Source organism: Scatophagus argus, chromosome 20 (assembly GCF_020382885.2).
Source record: "Scatophagus argus isolate fScaArg1 chromosome 20, fScaArg1.pri, whole genome shotgun sequence".
In the NCBI taxonomy this organism is placed as follows: domain Eukaryota; kingdom Metazoa; phylum Chordata; class Actinopteri; family Scatophagidae; genus Scatophagus; species Scatophagus argus.
Window position 1 is genome coordinate 20,495,894 of NC_058512.1, and position 20,824 is coordinate 20,516,717.

A 20,824-nucleotide genomic window follows, 5' to 3' on the forward strand; every position below is an offset into this window, starting at 1 on the left:
TTCTTTTCTACCAATTTACATCAGTAGCTTACCTGAAAATATTTCCCTCAGTGCGTTGGTTGCAAGCAGTGGGTGACGGTCAGAGGGTGACAGCCGATTTGGAAACCACTGAAGGGCGGGGTCAGCCAGCCGACGCAAAAGCAACCTTACTGGGACGTTTGATGAGCTGGGACATTAGAGCACTTAATCTGCTATTCAGCCGATGCTTGTCAGACGTTATGGACTGGAGGCCGAAGTGCCGTTCTGAGGCCAATGTCTGCAAGACATATGTGTGCTATCTGGGAAGTGACTATTCTGTTGACCAGTAGCTAGTGCTTGGCTGCCCTGCTACCTATTCTCTTCTGGTCCCCACTCATATATAGATCCATGTGCCGACTTATCTTGGCCACTGTGATGCCTGGCAGGAGCTTCACAAAGACCATTATAAAGAAGAAAAACAAGGACCCTGTCTGGAACATTACCAGGGCCCTGCCCTGGAGCCAGGCTGGGGTAGGGGCCCATTGGCTAGCACCTGGCTCATTGGTGAAGGCCTGGCTGGGCCCAGCCTGAAACAGGGATGTGGGTCTGTCTTCTAGTGGGCCCACCACCCGTGGTAAGAGTCAGAGAGGTCTGGTGCAGTGTGGGCTGGGGCCTTGGCGGTCCAATTCCCAGTTGTTGAAGCTAGGTTTTGGGACAAAGAATGTCACCTCACTGGTAGAGAAGGAGTCTGAGCTTGTGCGTCAGGTTGAGAGGCTGGATGTTGTCGGGCTCACCCCTATGCACAGCTTGGGCTATGGAGCCAGTTTCCTTGAGAGAGGTTGGGCTCCTCTCTTTCCTGGAGTTGCCCCAGGTGAGAGGTGGAGCTTAGGTGTGGGGCTACTCATAGTGCCCCAGCTCTCTGCCTGTATGGTTCCTGGTGAATGAAAGGGTTGCTTCCCTGTACCTCCAGTTCGGGTAACAGGACCTGATTATTGTGACGTGGAAGGGTGTGATTGGAAAGAAACAGCCTGCCTGAACCTGAGTGGTGTTCAATTATAGGACTTCTGTACTAGTCACAGTGTCTCCATAATGAACACCATTTTTGAACAATTGCTCTTTCATATGTGCACTTGGCAGCAGGACACCCTAGGTTGCAGGTTGATGATCGAATTTGTAGTCATCAGATCAATGGGTCTGCAGCCGTATGTTCTGAACACTCGGGAAGAGAGGAGCAGAGCTGTCAACTGATCACCACCTGGTGGTGTGTTTTATCAGGTGGAGGTTGGAGAATGAGGATGTGAGGAAAAGAATTCTAAACTCTATCCTGGATTTTACAGGTAGCCAATGTAGAGAAGCCAGTACAGGAGAAATATGTTCCGTAATGCTGGTTCTTGTGAGTAAGTGTGCAGCAGCATTATGGATTAGGTGGAGAGTCTTTAGAGAGTTGTTGGGGCAACCTGATAAAAGGGAATTACAATAACCCAGCGTGGAATTAATAAATGCATGGGCTAATTTTTCTGCGTCTTTCTTATTCAGAATGTGCCATTTTTGCAATATTGTGGAGGTGAAAGAATGCAGTCTTTGAAATGTGTGTTATGTGTGAATTAAAGGACATGACCAAAAATAACTCCTAGATTCCTTACAGTGGAGCTTGAGGACAAGGTTAAGCCATCTAGAGTTGCATTCTAAGGTGTTTAGGGCAGAAGTTTGGGTAGCTGATTTGTTTCATCTGGTTTCACTGATAAGTATAATTGTGTGTGCAGACAACAATGCTGTCTCTGTGCTATGATGATCTCTAAAGCCAGAATGAATGAAAATCCTCAAATAAACTATTTTGTACTACCTCCAGAACCACATTTATTTTACTTATTTTATTTTGTTTTACCTTATTCTATATTATTTTATTTTATTCTACTATTATATGTTACTCTTTCTTACGTTCTATGTATGCACCAATCACCAAGACAAATTCCTAGTAATGTGAAACCTCTTCACTTACAATGGCAATAAAGATGATTCGGATTCTGATCTGATTCTGATTATCTTTGTGCCTGACACCTTTTGTTGGATGTCTGCCATTGTGATGGTTACTGGTTCTTAAATGACTGATTTGATTTGAAATGATCTGCACCTGAAACCCGTTTGCATATTTCACTATAAAGTTTTCTCCTCATCAGAGATTGCAGTCATAAGTGTACAACCTTAGAAGGCTCCAGTGTTCATCACTAGTTTGGAGATGTTACTGCTAATCCAAACTCCCTGGAGTCTGCTAATGTATGTATTAAATGATAACTGAAATCAATAAACATATTTTTTTCACTCTTTATCATGAAAATCCTCTTCCCAAAACAAAAACAGACAAAAACAAAACAAAACAAACAGAATTAACTGATATAGCAGTCGTGGATCAGCGGTTAGGGTGTCGGACCGGTGGATTGCTGGTTCGGTTCCCCGTACCGGTGTCCATGGCTGAGGTACCCTTGAGCAAGGTACCTAACCCCCACTGCTCCCCGGGCGCTGCACGCGGTCGCCCACTGCCCCGGGTTTGCTGTGTGTGTGCACGTCACTTGGGTGGGTTAAATGCAGAGCACGAATTTCGTTGGAGTGAGTTCCCTCCAATGACGATATATGTCACTTTCATCTTCTTTCAACTCAACACCTTTTTCAAAACATAATTTTTACTCCAAAGAATTTAACTCAATTTGTGTCCTACCCTTTCCCTTTTACCCTTTTTACACATTTTGGTGTGTTGCATATCCTTTGCAAAATAAAAAATAAAAATTACAAATTTTACAAAATTACAGGACATGGTTGCTCCCATGTCCTGTAATTTCTGTCACACAAATTTGTATTTATTTTTCTGGATCTTTGACTGAAACTTTGCTTTGCTCTTACAAATTGCTAACAACTCATACATTTAAAACATGACAAGGGCACCAACTAAACACCTTTGTAAGTGGTCAGATTATTATAAGTAGCAAAAATTAAAGATCCCAAATGCAGGACACTCATGACACAAGGCAAATAATAAAAGGGATCAGGATGCAGTCTTTACAAAAACAAAGTTTTATTTCAGTTTTATTTCAATTCACAAAATCTTATCTGGATGAGTCTTTGTAGAAATACTTCAGAGCAGAGTAATCAGTAGGTCCTGAGAGGGTGGAAGCTAGGTAGCTGGTGAGTGCCAGTGGCCACAGAAAGTTTGCAGGAGACAGAAAAATCTCAGGAGGTTGTCCACAAGCTGAAGAGACAGACGAGGGTGCAGAGGATTGCAGAGGCTGAGGGCACGTATCAAACCTAGAGCACAAAAGCTAAAAATTAAATGAGGCGGACATTGGGGTTCAAATCAAATGACTTTGGGCCTGGGAGGCATACCAGGCATACAATCTGGCAGCGGAAGAGCCTGTCCTGAACTATCCTAAGTGGGAGGAGTTAATTGCAGTTGATGAGTCTCAGCTTGATAGGAGAGTTGGAAAGAGCCCTGCCCTGCCCCGCTCTGCTCCAACAGAAACAGGTGTAAACAGGGAAAACACACAGACATACAGATACAGAAACAAACAGGGGAGAAACAGGAGGCCCAAAAACACAATCCTAACACAGATATCCAAAACAAGCCATTGTAGTGTGGTGTTGCAGTGTTGCAGTGTTTTTATGTAAAATTTGAATCTGAAAAGTAACAAGTTTCATCTAAATATGGGGAACTGTGTCTATGTGTCTGAGCAGGTATCCACTGTGACAGTGTGTGTCCAAAGGGTCACTGGGGCCCAAACTGCTCCCTCCCCTGTAACTGTAAGAACGGAGCTTCCTGTTCTCCAGATGAAGGAACCTGTGAGTGTGCTCCAGGGTATAGAGGCACCATCTGTCAGAGGAGTAAGTCTTACATCAGCACCACATGCTTGACTTCAAGGATAAAGGAATTTATTTCAACCTCATTCTAAGATTTATCCATAGTTCCTTTATTATAATAACAGTGCAAATTAATAGCTCAGATCTTGCAACATGGTGACATCACTAAAAATAATAATGAGCAATCAGTCAGACAAACATTTCACATTAGGTTTGACCTCCAAATAACATAGTTTATATAATCTTGATAAACTATTTGTTTGCAACCTGTTTGATTGTCTGACTTTGGCTTGATTGTCTGACTTTGTGCTTGTGTTTTTGAAACATTGGATTTCATTGTAGTGTTATTGTCATGTTTCAGATCTTATATGTTTTTGTCATGACTGAACTATGGACCAAAACCCAAATGCACGACTCTCAGTTTCAAAATAAAGTTTTTATTCACAAAAGTATAAACTGAAAATTACTCTTCACAGAGGAATAAACCTACACTAAACTAAGAAACACAAACTCACTAGACTGAAGAAAATGAACAGAAAATCACTAAAACAAAGTAACAAAAAAACAAGACCTGGCAATGGCAGTAATGGTAAAGGCAAAGGTAAAGGTAATGGCATGGAGACAATGTTGGTTGTCTGACACAAAGGACAAGGCAAACTGGCATAGGACAAAAGGAGACAAGGACTATATATACACACACAAGATAAGGGCACAGGTGGAAACAATCAGGGTGGAGACAGGTAATCCCAACAGAGGGAAAACAGACAATGGGAAAAAGCAAAGCTGACGCAAACAGGAAGTAGCAGACCCATCCATGCATGGTAGGAGGTCTTGTTTCAGACTGGGCATGCCTCCACATATTCTCGGACCCCACATTCTATAGAAGACCACCAGAACATTTTCATACATGGCATACATGGTTCTCCTGAGCCCCGAATGGCAGGTGAGCCTTGAAGTGTGAGTCCAATAAATCACCTGTGGGTGCATAACAACTGGAACAAACAGACAATTTGCTGGACAACCACTAGGTGTGGGGTTCTCACCATTAGCACACTTCACCTCAGATTCTATCTGCCATGTTACCGCTCCAACCACACAGTGCAGTGGCAGGATGGGCTCAGGTTCCTTGGCAGTAGGCTCATGGGTCAAACAGATGAGGCATCAGGCTTGGTGTTCTGGGACCCCGGCGTGTAAGACTAAACAAAGTCAAAGCGGTTGAAAAACAGAGTTCATCTGGCTTGGTGGGAGTTCAAGTGTTTAGCCTTGCGAATATACTCAAGGTTTTTATGGTCTTTTTATGTCCAGACCACAAATGGATGTTGGGTCCCACTCTGCTGGTGTAAGCTTCCTGAACAGAAAGGCACATGGATGCAGCTTGTAGTCTTTGGCAGAGCGCTGCAAGAGAACCGCTTCCACTCCTTCGTTGGAGGCATCCATCTCCACCACAAACTGCTGAGTGGGGTCTGGAACTGTGAGAATGGAAGCGGTGGTGAATATCTCCTCAGCTTGAGGAGACCACAGGAACGGAGCTAGAGGAGATGTGAGAGCATGAAGAGGAGAAGCTATTGTGCTGACATTTCTGATAAACCGCATGTAGAAGCTGGCAAAACCTAGAAACTGCTGGACCTTCTTGCAGTTATTACATGTAGGCCATTGAGCCACAGCGCTAAATTTAGCCAGGTCCATTTGTATCTGACCAGGGGATATGACAAAGCCCAGGAAAGACACAGATTCGCCATGAAATTCACTTTTTTCAGCTTTGACATAAAGCTGGTTCTCCAGCAGGCACTGGAGAACCAGGTGGACATGACGAACATGAGAATCCTTGTCAGAAGAAAAAAGCAGGGTGTCATCTAAATAGACAAACACAAACTGGTTAAGAAATTCCCTCAGAGAGGAGTAGGGGGTATCGATAGTAATGTCATTCAATGGTCCATAGCCAAGGGTCTTTTTCCCCACAAAAATAAGCCCTGCTCCTGCTGGGGATGATGAGGGGTGTATGAGTCTTGCTTTTAGGGAAGCCTTGACATACTCTGTCATAGCTACCTTCTCAGGACCTGAAATGGAATATAGTCACCCCTTTGGAATTGGTGCGCCCGGGATAAAGTTGATGGGACAGTCATAAGGTCGATGGGGTGGTAGAGACGTGGCCTGACTTTTGCTGAATACCTCCCCGAGATCATGGTAGCCACTGGGAATGGAGGTCAAGTCAGGCCGGTTGACCTTTAAGTCTGTGTGAGGTGGAACAGAGGCAGAGTTAAGGTCAGCAACCACCCCAATTTACACCTTTTTGCTTAGGTCAACCCCTCTCTCCACTCTTGGCCCTTTCCAGCTGCATGGACTCCTCCGAGTTGCTGGAAGGCACTGCTCTCCTGAGGACTGGCGATGACGGGCGAGGGGAATCCTTCCCACCGCGTGAAGCGGCACAGGGCGACCTCTAGTGTGATCTTGGAGAACTGTAGCTCGTGAATTGTCCTTTTTCCACTCTGTAAAGCGGTGGTCAGTTCTGACCGCTAACGCTATCACGGAGTCAAGATCCTCAGGCAGATCGAGGGGAACCAATAAGTCTTGTGAGGGTCAGAGGTCATGCAGTGCCATAGAATTCCATCTGCTATCTGTGGCTAAGGTACAGAAATGGAGGGTATAATCAGAGATGGAGTCCATACCTTGCTCAATGCTGCTCAGCTCACGAGCCGTTTCTCTGCCTGACGTGGTAGGGTCGAAAACCCTCCTCAAAGCCTGTATGAACCGATCCACAGATTGACAGATCGGTGAACCACGGGACCATTCTGCCATAGCCCAAGCTGGCGCTTTCACAGTGCGATGTTAGATCATGAATGCCACCTTGGATCTTTCTGTGGGAAAGGTTGATGGCAATTGCCCACAGTGCATCTCACAGTCCACAATAAATGAGCAGCATTCTCCAGACCGAGACAGAGCAAATGTCTGACGTCAGGTGGACTGAGTCGGCTGGGTTCATGCTGGCCAGTTTGTTTTCTCACGACTAAACTATGGTCCAAAACCCAAATGCACAACTCTCAAAGTTTCAAAATAAAGTTTTTATTCACAAAAGTACCAGCTGAAAATCACCCTTCACAGAGGAAAAAACCTACACTAAACTAAGAAACAAAACTCATTAGACTGAAGCTAGGCTAAGAAAATGAACAGAAAATCACTAGAACAAACTAACAAAATAATAAGACCTGGCAATGGCAGTGACAAAGGCAATGGCATAGAGATGACGCTGGTTGTCTGACACAAGGGACAAGACGAACTGGCACAGGACAAAGGGAGATGAGGACTATATATACACACACAAGGTAAAGGCACAGGTGGAAATAATCATGGTGGAAACAGGTAATCCCAAAGGAGGGAAAGCAGACACAAACAGGAAGTAGTGACAAAATAAAACAGGAAATCACAAGACAACATAGACACAAGACAAAACTGATAACTTAACAATGTTTCCTGGACACGACAGTTTTATCTTGGAATTGATTCTTACACCCTGGCTTCACACAGGATGAGGGCTAATTTAGTAGTCTGTGATGTTCTGGACTACTGGCTACATATTTTGGCATTGTTACTGTTGCTTTTTATGGATTTGAAATGGGGCCCCATATCTCCATTCATCCAGGCTGTGTAGTTTGATGATAAATCTCACCTTACCATTTCTCTTTTATGCCCAGAAGACAATTCGTGTTTTGATTGCAATATAGTTGTTACCTTGAGTTGGCAGTGAATGCTGTTTGTGAACTTATCTTTGTATTTCTCCTGGTTTGTTGAAGTCTGCTCTCCAGGTTACTTTGGTCACCGCTGTGGTCAGACCTGTCCACAGTGTATCCACAGTAACGGACCATGTCACCACATCACAGGACAGTGTGACTGTCTGCCAGGCTTCAAGGGAGCTCTGTGTAACGAGGGTGAGTTACCGTGCAGCATAATGTTTCAAAAGTGTTTTTCAAAGGCGCCAGGTTTCAACCCATGTGGGCCTTTAAAAATTGATGTATACACAAATTACATTTCAGTAAAGTCATATGATGTAACACACTACTCAACAAACTTCAATAGCTTAACAGATGAGAACAATGCTGGCCATTGATGTATACGAAGTAACAGAGAGAAACCAGTGATACTTTGGAACTGAAAAAAACTATTTAAAATCTGTATGAGGAAAATGGATGTTTAAAACACAGAAGTCTTGTGTGCAGTGTGTCCCACTGGCCACTTTGGAAAGAACTGTGCCTGGAGCTGCAGCTGTACCAATAATGGAACCTGTAACCCCATCGATGGCTCCTGTCAGTGTTATCCAGGATGGATCGGCAGCGACTGCTCACAGTGTACGTTCACTCAATAAAACAATTAATACATGGTGGTTCTGATGCACTAATGATATTAAAGATTGCTCAAATCCTTTACTTGAGTAAAGTACTTCTCCCACATTGTAAAAAATAAATGTAAATATTTAATATCTTAAATGTAAAAAAGTAAAAGTTTAATCCGACAAATGTATTTTAAGTATTAAAAGCAAAAGTATTCAGTGCAGAAAAATGGCCTCCTGTGACTGTTATATAGCAGTTATATAACATATTATATGTTATATAATTAGATTACCCTTACTCGTGCATTTATGCAAAAGCAGTTGGTTGAGGTGAAGCTCATTTTGAACTAGTTTGTATAGGAGTGCAACAAATGATTATTTTCACTATATAATAGTCTACAGATTATTTTCTCCATTAATCAGTTAATTCCTTGGATTGTAAAACTTCTGGAACCATGAAATGGTTGCATGAAAAATCATTTAAACATTTCAAAATGGTTGCCAATTAATTTCTTGTCAATACACTTTTTGAATCATGGACTAACTTTCTCAGCTGCACTTGCATAAATTTTTAAATACATTATATTGTGTAAGCTCTTTATGTTTTCTGTGCAGGATTCTTGATTTTTAACTAGTAACTACTGCAAATGTAGTGATGTAAGAAGTACAATATTTTCCCTCTAAGAGGTGGTGATCTGGAAGTAGAAAATGGCCTGGAAAAAAAAATATTCAAATGCAAATACACAATTCAAATACTCAAAAATGTACTTAAGCACAGCAGTGGAGTAGATATGCTTACTATATATACTTCATATTTCACCACTGTCTGTAAAGCACTTGCTCATGGAATCATATATGCTAAAGCGAAAAGAAATTCAGAAATGTTATTTAGTTGTAAATAGCCATGAATTCAGATTACTAACACTCCCATTCCCGCTACACTATCTTTTTCTATCACTGTCTTGCAGTGTGTCCACCTGGTCAGTGGGGACCCAACTGCATCCACACATGCAACTGTCACAACGGAGCCTACTGCAGTGCTTATGATGGAGAATGCAAATGCACCCCCGGATGGACTGGCCTCTATTGCACACAACGTCAGTCACAGACAAGATCAGTTTATTTTTATTGTTTTAAGGTTATATAACAAAGTGATATTTATGTTCCCTATATGCAGCTCGCAAAAAAACATTAATTATACAGATGCATTAACAAATACAATGTACATCTCAAAAAATTAGAATATCATGAAAAAGTTGAATATTTTTTTCCATTTCAGAAAATGAAATCCATATATTATATAGATTCATTACACATAGAGTGAAATATTTCAAGCCATTATTTCTTGAAATGTTGATGATTATGGTTTACAGATAATGAAAACCAAAAATTCAGTGTCTCAGAAAATTAGAATATTATGAAAAAGTTCAATATTGGAAAGTCATGGTGTCACACCCTAATGAGCTTATTACCTCAAAACAACTGCAAAGATTTGCTGAGCCTTTAAATGTTTCTCTCACTCTGGGTCAGTAGGCTATACAATCATAGGAAAGACTACTGATTTGACAGATGTCCACCTTGTGGAGGGTGTGAATGACTCTTCTGGATATCTTCTGGATTCCCTCCCAGACCTGCCAAGAGTTTGTGGACGTCTCAACGTGGGGCTCAACCCGCCTTTTATAGTCTTGTTTGGCAGATTTGAAGCCTCTCCTCAAAGCAGCCCTGGCAGTACTATATGCTAAGCTGCCTCTTTACCTAATTTCAATTTTCAGTTTATTTATATAGCACCTTATAAAATCAAATTTGTCTAGATGCTTTACAGAGACCCAGAGCCTGAACCCCAGAGCAAGTAGACAGTGGCAAGGAAAAACTCCCTTTTAACAGAAAGAAACCTTGAGCACGACCCGGCTTGCAAGGGAGAACTATCCTGCTGATAGTCGACCGGGTGAAGGGAGGGAAAAAAGAGGTAGACAGGACAGAGAAGATGAAAGAGAGAGAGAGAGAGACATACATGCAGTAAACATCATAAATTACAAGGACAGACATGACAGGTTGTTATAATTGAAAGACTATAATCTGAAGACTATATATTGTATGTATTTGCTTTTTAGCTGATATGTTGTTTAAGTTAGTGATAATAGCACTACATAGAAGAACAACATGGGCAGATGTTGACAGTAGACATTGGTTTTGTCAGAGGGCCGGATGCAGTTCAACATGTAGACCTGGATGGAGAGAGACCTGCAGAGAGATACAGAGAGAGAAAGAAAGGGAGAGACACAAAACTATGAGGAGAACTGGACACACAGTTAGTGACATAAAATAATGAATTATATGTTGATCTGATGAGGGGAGAGGAGAGGAGGTGGGGGAGTAGAGATGGTGGTGGTATTGGTAAGGTGGTTGAACTTGATCATGTTTGTGTCCCCCGGCAGCATAGGCGTATAGCAGCATAGCTATGATAGAGATTAAAGATTAACAGTTAGTGAGACCTATTCTACCTGTGGCTGTCTGTCAAGAAGCGACTGTAACTATGCCTACATGCTTGACTAAACAGAAAGGTTTTAAGTCTAGTTTTAAAGGTGGAGGTGGTGTCTGTCTGTCAAAACCAGATTGGCAACTGGTTCCACAGCATTCTACTTTTATGAATTCTGGGAACTGTAAACCTGCACTCTGTGATCTGAGTGTTCTATTGGGAATATATGGGACTATTAAATCCTGCAGGTATGATGGGTCTAGTCCATTTAGGGCCTTATATGTAAGTAGGAGAATTTTAAAATCTATTCTGAATTTTATTGGAAGCCAGTGAAGAGAAGCTAAGATGGGGGAGATATGATCCCTTTTACTGATTCCTGTCAAAACTCTAGTTGCTGCATTCTGGATCAGCTGCAGGCTGTTGATAGAGTAATTTGGACATCCTTATAATAGTGAGTTGCAGTAGTCCAGCCTAGAAGTAACAAAAGCATAGACAAGTTTTTCAACATCACTCTGAGAGAGGATGCTCCTAATCTTAGCAATATTACGGAGGTGAAAGAAGGCGGTCTTAGAGATCTGTTTAATGTGTGGATAAATGACATGTCCTGATCGAAGATAACGCCGAGGTTCCCCGCAATCGTACTGGGGGCCAAAGTGATGCCGTCCAGAGAGAGAATATTATCAGCTATTCTAGTTCTAAGATGTTTGGGGCCTAGAACAATGATCTCAGTTTTGTCTGAGTTTAATAATAAGAATTTGGAGGTCATCCAGTCCTTTATGTCCTTGAGACATGCCTGGAGCCTGGCTAATGGCTCTGTTTCTTCAGGCTTTAAGGATAAATACAGCTGAGTGTCATCAGCATAACAATGAAAGTTTATGCCATGTTTCTGAATAATATTTCCTAGAGGGAGCATGTATAAGGTGAACAAGATCGGCCCAACCGCTGAACCCTGTGGAACACCGAGGTTAACCCTTAAATGTGAAGAGGAAACATCATTAACGTGAACAAAGTGAAATCTATATGATAAATATTCAAGGATTCAAGGAACTTCATTGTCATTTCACACATCTAGAAACATGGAGGAACGAAATTTGTTTCCCCGGTCCCGGTATAAGCCCAAAAACCTAACAAATACCTAATGCTATAAATATAAAACAACACTATATAAATATAAAAAAACAATCAGAATAAAAGATATATATATATAAACAGTGAACAGGGAGCAACAATATGATTTAAACCAGCCTAGTGCTGTCCCTGTGATCCTAGCCTCATGTTCTAATCTGTGTAATAAAATACTGTGATCTACAGTGTCAAAAACAGCACTGAGATCCAGTAGAACAAGTATGGAGACAAGCCCATTGTCTGATGCCATGAGGAGGTCATTTGTAACTTTAACCAGTGCTGTTTCTGTGCTGTGATGGGCTCTGAAACACTTCAAACAGACTGTTCCTGTGTAGGTGATCAGTTTACTGATTTGCAACCACTCTTTCAAGTATTTTAGATAAAAATGATATCGGCCTATAGTTTGCTAAGATGTCTGGGTCAAGTGAAGGTTTTTTAAGCAAAGGTCTGATGACGCCTGTGGTACATAACCTGTTGTTAAAGACAAGTTGATCTGATCTAAGAAGGAAACGCCAATCAAGGGAAAGACGTCCTTGAGGAGCTTAGTTGGAATGGGATCTAAGAGCCATGTAGTTGGGTTAGATTTGTTAATGCTGGAGATCAGCTCAGGGAGGTCTATGGACAGGAAGCTGTCCAGAGATGGAGTAGGACTAAAAGAGGTTTCTGGCAGTATGTTGGCTATTGTGGGGAGATCTTTATTGATTTTTTCTTTAATGTTAGTGATTTTACAAGTGAAGAAACGTATGAAGTCTTCACTACTAAGAGCTGCAGGAATACAAGGTTCAACAGAGCTGTAACTCTTTGTCAGCCTGGCTACAGTGTTAAAGAGAAAACATGGGTTGTTATTGTTTTGCTCTATTAATGATGAATAATAAGATGTTCTGGCTTTACGAAGGGCCTTTTTATATGTCAACAGACTATCTTTCCAGGCCCTCTGGGATTCAACTGATTTGGAGGAGTACCACTTCCTCTCCATTCATCTTGATGTTTGCTTCAGTGTTCGTATATTTGAATTATACCAAGGAGCTACCCTCCTATGATTTTTAACCTTCTTTCTCAGTGGGGCATCTAAAACTGTGTGCAACGTGGCTGCAGTGTTGTTGACAAGGCAACAACCTAAATGCTAAGTCCCTAGCTTTGATTAGTAGTCTGATCTTGTGAGTCATCCACGGTTTTTGGTTGAAAAACACCCAGATCTGCCTCCAGTTTGTGACACTGTCCACACAGAAATTAATATAATCCAGGACAGCAGTGGTGTATTCATCCAGAGACTCACATGTAAATGCTTCGCAGCCTGTGAGTACATCCCAGTCTGTGGAGTGGAAACAGTCCTGAAACCTAGGGACAACATCCTCAGGCCATCATCTAACAGACCTGGCAATGGGTCCAAATGCTCTGCATGTAGATGTATATCTGAGACTTAGCAGGAGTGAGGGAGTTGTAGTCCCGCTGGCTGATTAGTCATTAGATGCTATTGGCAGAGATCACCTCAAGGTCCTCATGGTGCATTTAATCCAATCCTGCACTTCCTTTTTGATGTTGCTAAGTGTATTTCTATCAAAACTAATACATGCCTCAGTAATGAAGGTGAAAAATATCAAGTTAAAATATAGCATTGTATATCCGTTGCAAGGTTTTAGCCACGTGCACCTGCACACTCCACTGTCTACCATGGTAACACACACATGCACACACACTAGATTGTAGAGTCTGGGTCCTTCCTGTGTGTGTGTGTTCCTGTGACAACTATTTTATGTCATTGTATAGATATAAAAGATGGCTACACGTTAAAAAGTCCCCATGGATGTCACACTGTCTTTGTTTACTTCAAAAACAGATAATTTTGAAAATACTGTATAACATGTCATGTGTGGTAACTCCCATGCAGGCTGTCCATTAGGTTTCTTTGGAAAGGACTGTTCCCAGATCTGCCAGTGTACGAATGGAGCTGACTGCGATCACATATCTGGACAGTGTACGTGTCGTACTGGTTTCATGGGACGACACTGTGAACAACGTATGTTACACTGTTTTACATTGTCTACTCTTTCTTTCTTTCTACATTCTTTCCTGTTTTTTTTTTTTATTTGATTTGATTACTTACTTTCTTTCTAGAGTGTCCTCCTGGTTCGTATGGTTATGGCTGCCGTCAGGTCTGTGACTGTCTAAATAACTCAACATGTGATCACATGACTGGTACATGTTACTGCAACCCAGGCTGGAAGGGAACCCGCTGTGACCAAGGTCTGGGCTAAAGATGCAAGGACAGCAGATATACAGCGCATCCACATTTTGTTATGTTACAGTCTCATTCCAAAATGGATTAAATTAAATTTCTCCCTCAAAATTCTACGCAAAATGCCTCATAATGACAAAGTGAAGCAAGTTTGCTTGAATATTTAGCAAAATTATTAAAAATGAAAAACAAAAAATATAATGTGTACATAAGCATTCATACCCTTTTCCATGACACTCAGACAGTGCATGTCAGAGCACAAACTGAGCCATGAAGTCAAAAGAATTGTCTGTAGACCACAGAGACAGGATTGTGTCGAGATGCAGACCTGGGGAAGGGAACAGAAAGATTTTTGCTGTATTAAAGGTCCCAATGAGCACAGTGGCTAGGACTCTTCCTAGAGCTGGCCGCCTGACTAAACTGAGTGATCGGGATAGAATGGCCTTATTCACTGAGGTGACCAAGAACCCAGTGGTCACTCTGACAGAGCTCCAGCGTTGCTCTGTGGAGAGGGGAGAACCTTCAAGAAGGACAACCATTTCTGCAGCACTTCACCAATCAGGCCTGTATGGTAGAGTGGCCACTCCTCAGTAAAAATGCACATGAAAGCCCGCCTGGATTTTGCCAAAAGGCACCTGAAGGACTCTCAGACCACAAGAAACAAAATTCTCTGGTCCGATGAAACAAAAATTAAACTCTTTGGCATGAATGACAAGCATTATGTCTGGAGGAAACCAGGCACTGCTCATCACCTGGTCAACACCATTCCCACTGTGAAGCATGGTGGTGGTGATATAATGGCATTCATTCTAGGGCAGAGAAAAGTGTGCATGTTCTACATGTATAGATTCAAGTTAGTTCTATCTTAGTGAGAACTCAACTAAAACCACAGTAGCAAAAGTGTGACGATCCTGGCTCCCTCTGGATACGTTTGTTTCCATCCTCATCCTTGTCTGTATGTCTGTACTCCCTTGCAACAGAAACACTGTAGGAACAGATATAGAAACACAGATACCTCATTGGCCACAGGATCATAATATCAACATCATTGCCATATTGGAAAGTCAAGACTGTCCTGTGAACAAATAGCTGTGGTTTTTCTGGATAAAAAACACACACACTGATTTTAGTGAGTTTTTTAATATTCAAGGGCTTATAATCGAACACAATAAAAAATTTGTCTCCAGTTTGTCGAGAATAAATTTGGCTTTATAATGCAGATGAAATGTGCAGAAAGTTTAATGACAATGCTGCAGGTCTAATAGCACACTGGGTGGAAGAAGAAGAGGTCAATAAATATGACAAATAACAATCAGTGTTTTGCGGCTATTTTTATTTTATTTTTATTCCATACTAATTTTTTTTACAGTATCATATCAATATGTTTTACTACTGTCACATGTGACTTTCTGGGTGTCAATAAATGTATCTCATTTTATTTCCTGTCTGGGAGTGTTTCACTGCTTTAAAAATATAGAAAGCAGACTGACCATAGTGACTCACTTTTTATTTGTATTTGACAATTTTATTCCATTTTTCTCAATGACAGTCAATTATTAGTACTTGCAGAGGCAGTACTTTGTTTTGTTGGGAGTTTTTTGAGTGAATGAGCTGTGACCTGAAATGATAAGGACATACGCATAAAAAAGCCATTTCCATAATGTAAAAAAAATTCTGCACATTTCATTTATAGGCATCAAGGTACATCTTGACAAATCTAACCAAGGGAAAGAAGCCAAACTCATACTTGACAAACGTGTTTTTATAATTCCTTATGACAATGAATTATGTGCCACCACCTACAAAATTCAGTCAGCCTACAAGTTCATTCTCACTCCTCTCTTGAGCATCTTGCAGTGAATATAGCCTATTCTAACTATGGAGATTCTAGGTAAGCAATTACTAATTAATTGCTTTTTGTATTCCACATAGGTCAAAAACATTTGAACACAAAAAGGTCTCATTTTTTTTATTTATCTATTGCAGATAAATAAAATAAATAAATGTAAGCACTATAGCAATTTTTATTTACTTTACTTTTTTGTTTACAGGCTAGATTTGACCTTTCCAAGGCAGATCAGCCAATGCATTATCTATGTATACGTAGCTATGGCCATAGGCACCACACATGGTACATGATCATACAGAAGTGCTCCTGTCAGCTACAAATACATGTTATGGCCGTGATATCACTTTCTAATCCTCAACACTTTTACTTCAGAGTGTAGCAGAAAGCTGAGCCGCATTTGAGCTTCAGAAATGCTTAGGAAAAATACAGCTTGGGGATGTTACCAAACAGAGACACTATGACCATGCTACTGAGAAATGTAGTTAGTCTAGTAACACCACTACTTTTAGTGCAGCTCCTGCTTAAATCTGGTCCCTTTCTCTTCTCCAGTGACTCACTCATAGTTGTTGAAATGCTCTGACTGCAAGGCAAGCACAGTCCACAAGAAAGAAATAATATTATCATGCCTGTCTGTTCAGATTATAAACTGCTTGGTCCGTTAACTTGTTTATTAACTGTTACACAGTATACTTAGACTTAAACACTGCAACATCAACAAGAGAAGCAAAATTAGTGAGACAACCAATGTTTTCTATAAACGGTTCTTAGAGATTGGTTACTGTAATCAAATTCTCTTGGTTGTCTAATCATTGATGACTATCTTCTTTTGAAACTGCTTTGTCAATTTTTAGTTTTAAAAATAGATTATATGTTAATTTAGATCAAACAGATCCTAGTTGCCTCTAACTCTTGTTGTGCATTTTCATCTCCTCCTGCAGCTGGTGTTGTGGTTGTGGGCAGCCTCAACAGTTTGACCAGTGCAGCCATAGTGGACACCTACCAGATTGGAACCATAGCAGGAATCATCATCCTGGTGTTTCTGGGACTGTTTCTCCTCCTTCTTGTCATCATCTATAGGAAGAAGCAGAAACACAAAGAGCCCACCATACCAGCTGTGACCTACACTCCTGCTATGAGGGTCACTGCAGATTACACCACTGCAGGTACGTTACAGAATGACTTCATACTACAACCAGCTCTGTACTGTTACAGGTTTTTTCTTCTTCATTATTATATTGATTTTAATCAGATAAAGTCAATTTTTGGAAACTTTTTGGCAGGGCAGTTGTATAATGAAAACACTCATGTCTTCTATATGCTTAATGGAAACCATTTACCAATAACAAACATATGGTATAATAGCACTTAAAGTAAATGCACACAATCCTTATAACCACTGTCCGCAGTGCAGTCATTAGACCAAAGAACTGGTATGCTCATCTCAAAAGTCTTTGCTATGCTGAGTACCTACCTAAAACTCACAAAATAACAAATGAAGTAAGTATGTAACACCATTAATAATGCATAACAGCAGAAGGCCACCTTCCAATTAATTTGACTAGCCCACACGGAAAGAAAATATATGAATATATGCCACATATATTTTCCAACATATATGCGATATATATATGTGTGTGTGTGTATATATATATATATGTGTGTGTGTGTGTGTGTGTGTGCATGCATATATGGATATATATGTACATATAATTGAAAGACATATATGTAGGGGACCAATTTCGAATATGTGCACATATGTTGGAAAATATATGTGGCATAGATAAAAAACATATACGTTCATATATTTGGGACTGTATAGTGAGAAAGGTGTAAACAGAATGATGCAACAACAGTGCTGCTCTGCAGTTGCATCATGTACATCTATCCATCCAGTCTGATAAGCTGGAAGACCAAGTTTCCATTTTCAGGGGACTGAATAAGATACAGACATTAGGTTGTTTGATTATTTAATCTTATTCCACTTCCTGTTACAGATATGAGATGTAGTTGAAAGCTCCAAAAATGTAATAATTGTACCTTTAAATCTGTTATGTTCTGCATAGTGTTTTCAAGGTCTAGAATGAACGTCCTTGCTGAACAACATACTTCTGTTTTGTCAACCATATGGGGATATTTCTTAAAATGTTTATCATTCACTGGTGGGAATATATGACAACACTACGATCTTAGGTTCCATAAAATATTCTAAATTCCACTTACTGTAATGAACTCATTTTGTTAGGCCGTGATGTAGCAAAATTCCAGCAAAAAAGAGGAAAAACTTTTATCAATGTAAACACTGGCCAGTTGCATGGAGATACCAGGATCAGCCAAGGTCCTTGGCTTTGCTTCCACGTTGGAAATGAGAAAAATCTCACCCCATGGTGTGTTTTTTGGTGTGCAATCATGTGAACAATTGTGTCAATTAACGACACAGCACGTTTGCACCATGTTTTAACTTGTTTAAACAAAACAACAGAACACAAAAGCAGCGTCACGCATGCAGCTGGCTTAAACACACTTTTCAGTTGCCCGCAAAGCCCATAATGCATTGCAGGTTTCCCGTTTTTGAGCCCTATAGGCTTCTAAGCTGGGTGTCTCAGTACGGCTTTATGAGTCGGTAGTTCACCCGTCACCGTAATATGGATCGAGTTGATGATAGATGATAGAGTGTGAGGCCACTATAAAAATTGTTGCATGCAATAAAACATTCGAAAGCTATTGTCTTATACATTGAATTTTTTTCTGCGAACCTCAATCTCCAATGAATTAAAATAAGTAAAATCATAAATACATTTTGTTTGAACATATATGCACATTACATCATTTGCAAATAAAGTGAGATATAGACTTATTATTATGTATGGCATATATACAAAAAGTCAGACATATATGAGCTATATATAAGGCATTATGTATGACATATATGCACCTGACTGCATATATGTGGATATATATAAGTCATACATGACACATATATTTCCTATATATCCATATACCTACACATAAATGACCCTAAATATGGCATATATGCAACATATATTCTGCATATATTTGGATATATGTTCATATATTTCCTTTCCGTGTGGGAGTGATTAGAGTCAAGAAGGCTTGGTTATTTTCTCCTTTTCAGTAACACAAACAAATAAACAAGAAAATGTCCACTGCAGGACCCTCTGATGCAGTTACTAACCCTAACTAATTTGATTAGTTAAAGACATGAGAATGAATACCTGAATATTAAAATCACCTACAGTCTATAAAATTTATAGCAGCAACATGGTGCAGAGTTAAACACAATGGGACACAGTTCTGAAAAGCTAACACATGCCATCACTGACATCATATCATGTTGTTAGAAATCACAACAACATGATGGCTTTGTTACAGCAATTTCTTGTCTGCCTGTGGTGAGTTAAAAAAGAAAAAACAAGACTGGAAGGATAGCATGCACCAAAATGTTTTATCTCTGTATAGAGATGAGGCAACACACAGAACCACACGGCGGTAAACAGTTCAGAGGTGTGCCCCACTGACTGAAGACTTCATCCCATTTTTATATACTTTCTGATGTGTCTCTGGTCCTTTGTTTGGAGCTTCACAAACATTCTTCTACAGATTGATGAAAAACAGTTGGGTACAATAAAAAGGTAGTGACCATTTTAGGAACTTAGGACTAGGTGTAATCTCCTGTGGGGTCAAGATATCACCTGCAGATTCACACCGCTTTGCTTTTTCCACATTTTATTACGTTACAGTCTCATTCCAAAATGGATTAAATTAAAATTCTCCCTCAAAATGCTACACAAAATAACTCATAATGACAAAGTGAAACAAGTTTTCTTGAATATTTTGCACATTTATTAGAAATGAAAAACAAAAAATGCCATGACACTCACAATTGATCTCAGGTGCATCCTGTTTTCAACTTGAGTTGAGTCCACCTGTGGTAAATTCAGTTGTTTGGGCATGATTTGGAAAGGCACACACCTGTCTATATAAGTCCTCACAATTGACAGTGCATGTCAGAGCACAAACCAAGCCATGAAGTCAAAGGAATTGTCTGTAGACCTCTGGGACAGGACTGTGTTGAGGCACAGATCTGGGGAAGGGTACAGAAAGATTTCTGTCGCATTAAAGGTCCCAAAGAGCACAGTGGCCTCCATAATCCATAAGTGGAGGAAGTTTGGAACCACCAGGACTCTTCCTAGAGCTGGCCGCCCAACTAAACTGAGTGATCGGGGTAGAATGACCCTAGTCAGGGAGGTGACCATGAACCCAATGGTCACTCTGACAGAGCTCCAGCGTCTGTCAGCGTCTCTGGTCTGATAAAACAAAGACTGAACTCTTTAGCATGAATGACAAGCGTCATGTCTGGAGGAAATCAGGCACTGCTCATCACCTGGCCATTACCATTCCTACTGTGAAGCATGGTGGTGGTAGCATCATGCTGTGGGGATGTTTTGCAGCAGCAGGAACTGGGAGACTAGTAAGGGTCGAGGGAAAGATGACTGCAACAATGTACAGAGACATCCTGCTGACAACCTGCTCCAGAGTGCACTGGCCCTCAGACTGGGGCGAAGGTTTATCTTCCAACAGGACAAGGACCCTAAGCATACATCCAACATCAAAAAGGAGTGGCTTCGGGACAACTCTGTGAATGTCCTTGAGTGGCCCAGCCAAAGCCTGAACTTTATTGAGTGTTTCTGGAGAGATCTGAAAATGACTATGCACCGACCTGATGGAGCTTGAGAGGTTCTGCATTGAAGAGTAGGAGAAACTGCCCAAAAATAAGTGTGCCAAGCTTATAGAATCATACTTAAAAAGACTTGAGACTGTAATTGCTGCCAAAGGGGCTTCAACAAAGTATTGATCACAGGGTGTGAATACTTACGTACATGTTATATTTTTGTTTTTTATATTTAATAAATTTGCAAAAAAATCAAGAAACTTGTTTTACTTTTTCTACATTATGAGTATTTTGTGTAGAATGTTCAGGGGAAAAAAATGAAT

The 20,824-nt window shown here is 40.6% G+C and overlaps 1 protein-coding gene across 2 annotated transcripts in view; it reads left to right on the forward strand.

Annotated features, from left to right (window-relative positions):
- megf10 (multiple EGF-like-domains 10) overlaps positions 1–20,824 on the forward strand; it is a 130,327-nt gene that overhangs the window by 75,907 nt on the left and 33,596 nt on the right. For both annotated transcript variants that reach the window (XM_046374829.1, XM_046374830.1), the window contains 7 exons: positions 3,682–3,828; positions 7,593–7,727; positions 8,016–8,144; positions 9,094–9,222; positions 13,615–13,743; positions 13,842–13,970; positions 16,750–16,974. In XM_046374829.1, the coding sequence (XP_046230785.1) occupies positions 3,682–3,828; positions 7,593–7,727; positions 8,016–8,144; positions 9,094–9,222; positions 13,615–13,743; positions 13,842–13,970; positions 16,750–16,974 (1,023 nt within the window). The remainder of the gene's footprint in view (positions 1–3,681; positions 3,829–7,592; positions 7,728–8,015; positions 8,145–9,093; positions 9,223–13,614; positions 13,744–13,841; positions 13,971–16,749; positions 16,975–20,824) is intronic.